The 11,885-nt window shown below is 39.4% G+C and overlaps 1 protein-coding gene across 4 annotated transcripts in view; it reads right to left on the bottom strand.

The window, feature by feature from the left end:
- Positions 1 to 9,252, bottom strand: part of Tfg (trafficking from ER to golgi regulator) — a 32,579-nt gene extending 23,327 nt beyond the window's left edge. The window contains exons 1-3 of one of the 4 annotated variants that reach the window (XM_021634093.2): positions 9,051 to 9,231; positions 4,417 to 4,645; positions 873 to 956 (exon numbers count right to left, since the gene is read on the bottom strand). In XM_021634093.2, the coding sequence (XP_021489768.1) occupies positions 873 to 956; positions 4,417 to 4,600 (268 nt within the window). In that variant the 5' untranslated portion in view covers positions 4,601 to 4,645; positions 9,051 to 9,231. Of the gene's footprint in view, positions 1 to 872; positions 957 to 4,416; positions 4,646 to 9,050 lie in introns of all 4 variants that reach the window. The other 3 variants (XM_021634092.2, XM_060370569.1, XM_060370568.1) reach the window with 3 other exon arrangements.
- Positions 9,253 to 11,885: the final 2,633 nt, after the last annotated feature.

Here is an 11,885-nt window from a genome sequence, read left to right on the forward strand (position 1 = left end):
CAAGGTTACAGTTCATAAAATATTAAGGTTCAGAATAATTCAATTTGAAAAAAATTAAATCCTAAACAAAACAAAGTACATATTTTAGTTTTTATTTTTCACATAATCACAATCATGCAATTACTTTAAATCTGAAATTATTTCTATTCTATCTAATAAACATTCAATCTGGCAAATCAATTAGCCCTAAAACAAAATAAAATCTAAGATTAAATTTGTCTTACATCTTTTTATTAGCATTCTCTTCAGGTTATTTTTATTTCAATGTTGGGACTAGAACCTGGGCAGTATACTACTATATACTAGTACCCAGGCAAGTATACTACTATTGAGCTAGATTCAACACCATCGTTGTTATCCTTTACTCCTTGAATACCATATCCAAAGTAGCAGACTTATATGCTAAGCCCTGAGAAAAAGCAAAAGCATAACATAGAGAAAGATAATTACAAGTTCTTAGAGACCTCAGAGGTAGTTTGAACCCTGCAATTACTTCTTAATCTGACATACAAGGCATTACAACTTGGGGTAACATAACAAATACAGAATTTAACACATTAATTTTCCCAAACATAAATAGCCTAACAAAGCCAAAATCCTGACTTTACAAAATTAAAACTATAGAACTCTTTACTAGAGATTCCTAAGTTATATCTCATCTCAAAAACAAAATAGTGTTGTTTTGTCTGAATTAGTTTTCTATAAAAATTAGTATATAAAAACTTTATATGAAGTTTCAAGTAATTCACACTCTCACTGAATGCAAATATTTTGAGCATTTGAAACTTTTATGTAACTCTGAGCCATTAAAAGAAAAAAGCTAAAGCAAATAAAAATACATCAGGAAGTAAATTATAAAGTTTGCCACTTACCAAATAATGTCAGTTTCAGTATTCTACTACACTGAATTGCAAAGGAAAGGTCAGAACTATCAAATATTGTTATAAGATCTCCATCTGAAATTCAAAAGAAAAATAAATTCAGATTTGTATTGGTAGTAAACTAGGTCATACAAAAAAATAAAAAAAATATATAAATTATAGAACACAATTAGAATCTGCCATATGAATCAAGTATCATCGAAGAAAAAGCTTTTAAAAATAGTAGATCAACTTTGTCTACTAATCTTATAAATATCATATTGAGAAAATGGAGCCAAAGTTAAGCCTGGTGTGACGTTTGCCTTTAATCCCAGCAACTTGGGAGGCAGAGACAAGTGAATCTGAGTTGAGGATATCCAGGGCTACAGAGAAACCCTGTCTCAAAAAAATGAATCATACACATTAACTTTTAGTCTTGAAAGATTTAACAATATCACAGATTACTATATTAGAAAAATATTTCCATTCTGTAACACTTAAATTTATCAAGTATGAAAACAAGGATTCCCAGTTCAAATCTTTACTTTTAGTAAAATACATCAATAAAAATCAAGAGTTACATAAGTCAGAGCTGCAAAAGGGTTTATAATACTACTTTAACAAAACAGGGTGAAATCTTTTAGATCACTGACCATGCCGAAGATGAAACACTAAATTGTCTCCAGAAAAAGATGTTCTTATGTAAATATATATAAAATAATGCATGCGGAAGACTGAGATCTCTTAGGATCTTAAGAATAAAAATACTTATAAAGAGAATATTTCAAAAGCATTCACAAGGCTAAGGGAATATTGGGGTGGGGGGAATAATTAGGCAGAAAGGTCAGTTAAGGGTGTCTGGATGAGTAGTTTTATCCTGGAGCACTCTACTAAACCAGCTTTTAAACTTTTAAGACACGTTTATTTTGAATAAAACATGTCAAAACCAGTCATAACTAGATACTTTTTAGGTATTTATAAGCAGACACATCTACATACACAAATGTATAGCATATATACTTAATACTGCTCAATTCTCAAGGACTCTGTTCATAAACACAATTTAAAAAAAATAACATGCCAAGAATGAAATTTGTGTAAACAGTCTTAGTCTTTTCTTTTCTTAAATCACATAACAGTAACAGAACATACTGGTCTGAATAGGAATGACACCCACACACTCATGTGATTGAATGCTTGACCTATAGGAAACCACTCTATTAGGTGTGGCCTTGTTGGAGGAAGTGTGTCACCACAGAAACAGGTCTTGTATGCTCAAGCTACACCCTATGTGGAACACACAGTCTCCTAGAACTCTTAGCTCCTTTAGCTCCATGTCTGCCGCATGCCACCATGTTTCCTGCCATGATGAAAATGGACTAACCTCTGAAATTGTAAGCTAGCCCCAATTAGTTTTCCTTTATAAGAGTTGCTTTGGTCAGCTGGTCGTGGTGGTGCATAGCTTTGAACCCAGTAGTACGGGAGGCAGAAGCAGGCGGGATCTCTGTGAGTTTGAGGCCAGCCTGGTCTACAAAGCCAGTCCAGGACAGCCCAGGCTACACAGAAAAACCCTGTCTTAAAAACCGGGGGAAAAAAAAAGTTGCTATGGTCATGGTGTCTCTTCACAGCAAGAGAAACCCTAAGACACAGAATGGGTATCTCTGTTGGAACAATTATCTAAGTTGCCATCTCATGTAGTGGCCAACAGAGACTATGAAACAACAATCTGAACAAATTAAACAATTTTTAAAAAACATCACAAAAAAGAAAGGGAGGAAGGAAGAAAATACAATGCGGTAACTGGATATGGAGGACAGATTTCAATAAGGAAGATAACCCAAAGTGGGAGCCACAAACCACACCCAACAGAGCCTCTTCTGTTTTAGCAGAATAATGAACTATGAATGTCTTTTACATTTTTAAGTTGTCAAAAATTATGATAGTATGACAGAGGTCCTCTGTTAGATGGAAAGCTACAGTATTTATTATCTGATCCTTCAGTTTGTTGACATTTCCCCTATATGAAAGTGAAAAAAGAGACAGCTAGTCATAAAGTCAGTTTAGGATGTGCTAAGTGAGGAAAGACTACAGTGTCTCAAGTTACAATGATTATTAAAATTTTTAGTTGTGGTGTCAGCATTTGGCTCAGTGTAAAGTGCTTGACTAGAAGTCCTAAATTTAGTCCCCAGCTGTGTTTAAAAAGAAAAAAGGTGATACAGTTTAAAAAAAAAAATTGAGTTGCAATGTCAAGAAAGAGGAGAATTTCACTCAATTAAGGAATACATTGAACAGTATAGAGGTAAAACTATGTGTAAATAAAAAGATAAGATTGTTCAAGAAAGTTAAGAACTTGAGTGACTCCAAAAATTAGTTTGGGTACTCTCAAATCATGTCAACAGAAAAGGAGAATTTACACATGTTGGTAGATGACAAACTTAGCTGATCACAGTTGATTTACAATGGGTAAGGTATATAAAATAGGTGCCAAGGAATTAACAATTTCCATTTGTAGCTCAACAAAGCCGCATGACCGGGCTCTGACCAATGTTTTGTGTACAGACATACATCTCAAACCCTAGCAAGTAAGATCTCTTCATACTCTGTCCATCTACATGCTGGATGTTAATGCTCAGGGTAAGCACAGGATGCTAGATAACATTCCTTGATTTCTTGAATGTTGAACCACTGAGAACATAAGGTTTTTATAATAATAACCATCATGATTAAAGCCAGTCCTCACAAAAAGCAGCTGTTAGTCATAAAAAGAAAATCAGGAAAGGCAGTGTTAGAGAAATTAAGGGATGATAGTGTTTCATCAAGGACAGCATAAGAAGCAATGCTAAATGCTAAGCTCAAGATGAAACAGACTGAAGATAATGTCAATAGTACAAATGACATTGGTAAAAAGAAAATTTCACAGTGATGTTAACAAAGAAGCCTGAGTAAATAGTTACATCGGAAATAAATGTAGCCTGAAACTATAATTCTAGTATGTTTGATGAAATATTTGTCAAGCAAAATTTATCTCTGTAAAAAAATAGTTGTGGTCAAATAAGCCAAGAGTACCGCATACAATAAATTGACAACACAGATCAGCACAATGCACACTGAAAAATCCTGCAATAACGAAACACATCTGGCCAGGTGTAGTATGTCAAGTCTTGTACTACACAGTAAGTATTTAGTCACTGCCAACGGAAGAAGAAAAAAAAGAATAAAAAGATACAGAGACACCTGCCTTTAAGCCAGCTTCTCCATATTTGGTTGGTAAAAAAATCCTTTTTCATTAAATTCATATAGTGTGAGAATCCCTTTCAACTGTGTACATACATGTGGAAATTTGGTTGGAAGGAGAAAAAAAAGTATTTGTAAAATGGATGTGAAAATATCAGGTACTCAATTTTAAAAATAAATTATATTTTTAACGCACAAAAGAATTGTATGTACTATATAAATAGTAAATAAAAGAAAATAGCTACTCAAGGTTGGGGGGACAGGGAGATAGTCCATTGAAAAAAATGAGCAAAAGAACACATTTAATATTTAAAAGTCTTACCTTCATCCTTATACTTTATTGTAACTTCATCATTACTCAGAAGTTTTCCTCTGAATACTCGTTGCATCATTAACACTAATTCATCATAAGTAATGTCTTCATTATGAATGGGAATTCGTCGGATATCTTCCCCAAGTTGAGCTTTGATAATCAGCTTCCCACTTAGGTCCAACTGTCCGTTCATGGTGGACTCCAGGATGCTCTATCTTCACAACTCTAGGGAAAAAAACTGATGAAAATAGTTTTGATGAGTAAACAAAAAGAGGCTGAAAGTTGAAAACAGAGCTATTAGAAAGAATGTTAAGAAATGATGCGCCTTTAGAAAATGCTTATTGTTGATATATGTAATAAATGGTCTGGAAGCATCTTATTAATAATGTAGTTTCTATTATTATGTATAGTATTATTTTATCTACATACTCAATTACTTAACTGAAAATACCAATACCATCTGTCTAAAAATAAATTCCTGATGTTCAACCACAATGGTGTCGCCCCTGAAGTTTTCACATCTGTTGGTTGCAACTCTTCTAGTGACACAACAGAAAAAAGGCCTTGCCATTTCCTTTTTCTTAAGCCTTACATCTAAAGTGACAGCAAACATGGTTACCACCATCTTTATAGTATTTTTGTAACCCAGCCAATTTGGTACCTTCACTACGACTTACTCCAATTCAGCATTTTGCCTGACTTATTTCAAAATGTCTGCTTATCTAGCATGACCCAGCCTCTGGTCGAGTATTTAACCACATTTCCCACTTTCTGTCTTACTCACAATCTGCTACACCAATGTTTAAGATTCCCTCTCAACAAAAGGCTTTGTGTTTACTGTATCCTTTGCCTTGAACTCTTTCACTTCTCACTGGACCCACATTGCTAATTATGTGTCATCTTCTAGAGTTTTCCCCTAAGAATCTAATTTAAAATGACTCCTCATCACTCTCTTCTCAGCCTCCTTTTTCTTCAAAGTACTAATCACTATGAGACACTGGTATGGTTTTGTTTTGTTATTGTCCTCTCCACTGTACAGAATCTTTGTTCATCTTTCTAGAGTTTAGAAGAGGCCTTGTACAAAATAGTTATTCAAACAGACCATGGCTACAAAATTGTTAACTTGTAACTCTAATGTTAACCTGGGAGAGGAGGCATGTATGAACACGAAATTAGAACCTATTTTTTTCCTAAATAAGATCTCAAGAGCACTTTTTCTAATTTCCTATTTTAGAAACTCGAAGAGAAAGGACAAGTACGTAATATTCTCCTGGGCTTTCTAACAACTATCTAAGATCAAGCTACACAACTCCATTAACCTGTCAACCCACATTACCTCCAATCAGAATGGGTGTGTATGATGGGACTGCATTCCTTCATTTTTAAGATTTATTTTATCTTTAACTGTGTGCAGGCGCCCCGGGAGGCCAGAGTGTTGGATCACCAGGGGCTGGAGCCATAGTGGGTTGTGAACCCTCCAATACCAGAATAGGAAACTGAGCTCAGCTCTTCAGAACTGGCGCATGCTGCTAGCTCAGCCATCTCCCCAGCCACGCAGTCTTTATTTTAAAGGAAGAAAGAGAACTAAGTGTAGGGTAGGCAGGGTCAGGGGCTCAGGTCTGCCTCAGCCACAAAACAAGTTCAACATCAATCTGGGCCACTGGAGTCTCTTCTCTCTCCCCCCTTCCCAAACAAAAACAAAAAAATAAAACCAAAGGCCACCAATCAGTGGCAAAGTGTCTGCTTAGCATGCATAAAGCTTTGGGGTCAATAAATACCTGGTGCCACATAAAATAATTTTTTTTTAAAGTGACAGCAGTAGCTTTTAATACTAGTTTGCTACAGAATTTTCCCTTAAGTTTTATTTTCCTTTAATTACCTCAATTTAGGTTATTCAATATGATTTTCTATGACTTTATAATCTTAAATTCTAAACACTAAGGCCTTTAATAATTCAAATTACTACTGTAAAAGTACATATTTAGAATCAAATAATGGGTTAATATTCCTTTTTCTCAAGGCCAAGTAACTCCCGAACATGCTTATCTATCACTACAGAATGTTCCTGCCACCAACTCTTTTCACCTGTTCCAAGTAAATGACCACTGAGAGCCACTTCAGCTGTCCTAAATCTCCTAACAGCCATTTTGTTTTCAATCTTCAACTTTTACTACTGGCAGCTTTCTGTTTCCATCTCTAAAATTTATTTAATCTCCATCATAAAAGTTTTCTACAATTATTCTGCCACTGCCCCTTTAATGTGGAAAATCCCTGACTCAGCAAATCACCAAACTATTCAACTTGTAAAGTTTTTAATGAATCCTATGTATCTCTCCCCATATTGCTCACATAAATGCTCCAGTCTTTGCATCTAACCCTTAAATGAATCTACCCATCCTCTAAGAAGATTACACTTTTATTAGTAACTCTTCAATGAAATAGGACATTAAGCACAACACTACAAGGTCAAGGCAGAACAAAGTGAACTATGTTCCACAATCTGCATGCCATGCTTATCTTAATGCAAGGAGCACAATTTTTTATCAGTCTCACAATGGACTTCTCATGAGGGCTGTACTGACCTGAAACAGCTATAAAACCAACTCTTCAATTGTTGGCCAAAGTTGTTCTCTGCCTTTAGAAAGTATTTACAGAACACATACTATATTCCAGGCTCTAAAATATAGTAATATAAAAATATAGGTGATAAACCTCCCATACTTCCATTGACAGCCAAACAGGAATGAAGATCTTTCAATAAATCCGCATTTACTGCCTTCTATCTACGGCCAGTTAAGCCAGCAATATCTAGATTAAGGACCAGTGATCAGTTTCAGTAAAATACTAGTATATATTCCCAGAATCACCTAAAATAGTACCTGACATACAAAAGCTATTTAAGGAGTTTTCTGTTTCCTACACAAAAAGGGCCAAAGAGCAAGGCACTTGGAGAAGGCTGGAACACTGTCAGTTCCTGAGTTAAACCATCTCATAGTACCTTCTCTGCATGGCCAAAATGAAGGCCTCATATCAAGATACACCCCCAAGTATGACAAAGTTCCAGCACAAATATACTTGGTATATGCCCTTTGATGGAACAGGAAAGCACCCAGCTCCAAAGGACCTAAAGACACACATTACATATCCTTAGGTGGCCCAGATTCACTTCTAGTGTTTCCTACTGACTATTAAAACTCCCTGAAATCTTTGCTAAAAACTTTCTCATTTGTATAGTGATCTCAGGTAAATACACACAGGCATCAGTGATTTCCTGTCCCAAGAGAAAAACCTTACGCACTCAGGTGTCAACTCTGGTCCTCTTTTCTCCAACAGGGTAGAGATTAACATGAATTAGTTCCTAGAATTGCTGGTGAGTCCTATTTTTTTTTTTAATTTATCTTGTCACTGCCTTACTACTTGTGAAGTCCTGAAGTGACTCTGCCATGAACCTGCCCTCCATCCAGTAAATTTTCTGATAACTGGGATAAACTGTTGTGCCCAATGACATAAAGCTGCACTAGGAGTTAAGTTCAACAGTCAAGCCTAGGTTTCCTCTTGCATACCCTGAGGGGAAGGCCCTCTTTCAGAAGCTTCTATTACTCACCCTCTAAGCAGTGTTTGTTGTTTTGTTTTGTTTTGTTTTTGTTTTTTAAGACAGGGTTTATCTGTGTAGATTTGGCTATCCTGGAACTCACTTTGTAGACCATGCTGGCCTCGAACTCAAGAGATCCTCCTGCCTCTGCCTCTGCCTCTGCCTCTGCCCCTGGGATTAAAGGCATATGCCACCACTGCCACCACCCACCTCTTAAAACAAAACACCACCAACAAAACACCTTGATTAAAAAAGAAAGTGATTATTCTAAAACTGCAAGAGGCCTCAAAAATCTGTATGACATGCACTTTATGTGGCAAAAATGGTACCATTTTCGCTATTAGCTATGCTAGCTCAAGTTCTTCTCCATGGTGTACTTTTTTCACATTCGAAAGGAGAGTAACAGGCTAAATCTGTATAATCTTCGAGATTAGGTCTCTACAATCCTTCCTACAGTGCCCAGAGACACAAACTTACAAAAGTTAGGAACTGTCATCAGTAAAACTGGGTAGGGCCTCAAGAGGACACTAAGCATGACGGTGTAGGACCGACGGCGCTTTTTCGTGACCCCAAACTATTTATTCCCTCGGGGTCCACGCTCCACCGTCCGAGCCACTCCCGGGGGTACTTAGGCACAAACGCTGCCGACCTCCTCAAGCCCCCTCTATCTCTGCCCTGAACAACTCACTCACTCTCCACCTTTCAGGGCTCCCTGGAGAGTGAGAGGCACCAAACGCCCCAGGCCTCCCCAGTCCCTCTTTCTCTCCCCTTGGGGCGAGAAATCCAAGCCCTTGGGGCGAGAGGGAGCGGGACCCGGGTGTGAGCGGGTCCTCCAGGCCAGGCCGGCCGGGCCCGGTGCCCTCCCCTCCCCCTCCCGGCCGCCCCTCCCCGGGCAGGGCCGCTCCTCGCCTGCCCCCCACCCCCCAGGCCTCGTTCGCAGCCCCTTCCCAAGGTGCCCGGCCCCACCCGCCAGGCGCCAGGCATTCCAGAAGCCCTCCGGCCCTCCCGGGTGCCCGAGAACGGCGGCGCGCGGGGCTCCGGGGGGCCGTACCCGCTCGCCGGGGCCGCCGCCTCAGCTGACCCGGCCGCCGCTCGGCCGCCACCGGCTCCGCAGTGTCGCAGCAGGGAGGCTCCGGGATCCGTCCGTCCGCTCGGCCGCCGAGCCTCACCGAGCTGCAGGCTGCGCCGGCCTAGCCAATCGCACACACCCAACAAGCCTAGCGAGAGCCGCGGTCCCGTACGTGGCAGGTGGGAAGAGCAGGGGGCGGGAGCAAAGGAGGAAGAAAAAAAATAAAAAAAGAGAAACTTGTCCGGTCGCCCCGCCTCAAAGCGGATGGGCCAGCCAGGACGCATGCGCGGTGGAGCGGCGCGCAGGCGGGCGGAGACCCGGCTGAGTCGGGTGAGCGACCCCGCTTCTTCACTGGAGGGCCCGGCGTAGGAAGTGCGAGCAGAGGCGGGCGCGCATGCGCGAGGCGTCGCCACTTCCGGTTCCCCGGACAGCCAGCGCTTCCTAACTCTGCGGTGGGCGGGCCGTAGGCTGCCGAGTGGATTGGTTCTGAGGGCGTGGTGGAAGAGGCCACCTGTCCTAAACGGTTTGGTTCTTGTTCACTTGTGGCTGCCGTCGTCAGCGAGTCGGTCACAACTCGAAAAAACGAACCCCTTTCCCGCCTTCTTTCCACACATCCAGTCATTCATTCACTATGGGGCGATTCTCTTTGCTAAAAGAGTTGCTGGTGAGTCAGTTCTCCAACTAGGCGGTACCCAGACATTTAGGAGAGCCACAGAGTTTAGGGGGCACACCCACGGGTGAAAAAAAACAAACAAACTTGGAAATTAAAGCCAAGGCTTTTGTAGGATAAAGATTTCGTGTGACCGTACCCCACACGCGCTTAAATTCATTTTTACCTAAGGCGGTTGCTTTGGATGTGCTTATGAAACGACCAGCCTCACAAGTTCATAGAGGTGCTTTAATGTGTTTTGCCACTATAAATATTGTTTTTCATAGTTGCATGTAACGACCTTTCATCAGTTGCTTTCAAGAGATTGAGAAGCAAAGGGCTGCTAATGGAAGAAAACATTTCCCTAATTTCTCTAGGAACTGTACCTCAATGCTTCCCTTTAAAACCGAGTTAGTGCAGTTAGGTAACAGTATTCTTCTATATTTCTCACATGACCTGAAGTTATTAAAGCCACACTTTTATGCAGAGGTAAAATTCTCTGAAGGGGGTGAGTTCTATCTCTGCCATTCTTTCTGAATTTAAGTCAGACCCTAGGACAAAAGGAATGTAGCTGAGACACCTTGCATACAAACCCAGTAATGTTTTATTTTCAAAAGAAAAATTGTAAAACAATGAAAAGGAACATACATACAGAGTTAAACTTCAAAAACATTTTGAGTGCCCAAATAAAGTTTCAAAAAGTTATCTTGGCATGCCGAAAAGAGTACCAATAGTACCATAGTACCAATCTTACAAGAATGGCCCCTGGCTAGTATCTGAGCAATTAGAATTCCAGAACACTTCCACTATCCTTTATTAAGAGCTGTGTGTTTTGTTTAAAGTGTTTGAATAAAAGTATTTTCTGCTGAACACACCTTGCATTCTGGGTGCCAGGAATTTCAGTACACAGCAACCAGTGGGATGCCCACTGCCATCCAATAATCTCGTTCACAACAAGAAAAAATATAAAGCAAAGTGGATGGTGTAATCTAACACTGCTGTTAGGAGCTACTTCATGTACACTTTTTTTTCACATGGTTCTGGAATTTGTTGCTGGAAGAACAGAGTGTCCAGGAAGAAAGCTTAGATGTGTGCTCTGGTTTCATTCAGACCTCTCCCTTTATGATCTGTTCCTTTGCTATGTCTCCTTATCCTTTTTATAACACCGCATCTATAAGTGGTCCTAGACACACAGTACCATCTGAGCAAAAAACATACCATGACTATAGCTATATAACTCGAGTATACTTTTTTTTTTAATCTAGATGAAACACAGAGATCTCATTACCAGAATAATCTGGAGAGAAGAGGTTTGTGGCTTTAGTAACAGAAGGAGGACTTTAGCTCTGCCATTTAGCACTGCTGTTCGTCTGTTTTAAGGATAATATACTCTAATGTTACTTAACTGGAAGTAATATTTTGTTAAGGATAACTTCAGCCTACCTTTACAGTAACAGATTTTAGTGGTGGTAGGAAATTCAGAGCTTGCCTTGTCTTGCTTATTCTTTTACAGTGTCATGTGTTCTTATCTCAAACCACATGACCTGTAACTGGGATTCAAACTTCTAGTGCAGAACACGTCCCTTCTCTGTTGCCGCCTCATGAGTACTGGGGGAAAATCATCTTCGTTTATTATCACCAAGGTCAGAAAGTCTCAATTATTATATTGTGGTTTCATGGCAACTCATATCAAAGGTCGACAAATTGTAAAGGTCATACCTCTGTGTAGCAAAGTTCCACTGATGAAATAATTCAGATAGAAACCGTATGATAGGCCCTTGGGAATAGCTTGTAAGAGATAGCAGCATTGGATCATGCCACCCTGCTCTACACACATGTGCACACACACACACACACACACACACTTCACATCTCTGTCTAAGAGCTGGTACTCAGAAACATGATCAGTAGGCTAAAAATGAATTATAACTCTTTTCACCGTCTGGAATAATTAACAAATCAGAACCTTACAAGTTAGTGCTAAACATTTACATATTGCTGTTAGCACTGTAAAATGATTCAGACACCTTAGAAAACAGCTCAGCTGTTGTGTTTTAATAAAGTATTTAAAAATAAATTACAATTATTCTGTGACCTAGCAACTCCAAGCAATATTTTAAAAGGAGATAAGATGTTAGCCCAAGGACTTGTACAAAAATGTTGTAAAA

The sequence above is a fragment of the Meriones unguiculatus genome, chromosome 17, assembly GCF_030254825.1.
Source record: "Meriones unguiculatus strain TT.TT164.6M chromosome 17, Bangor_MerUng_6.1, whole genome shotgun sequence".
Classification (NCBI taxonomy): Eukaryota; Metazoa; Chordata; class Mammalia; order Rodentia; family Muridae; genus Meriones; species Meriones unguiculatus.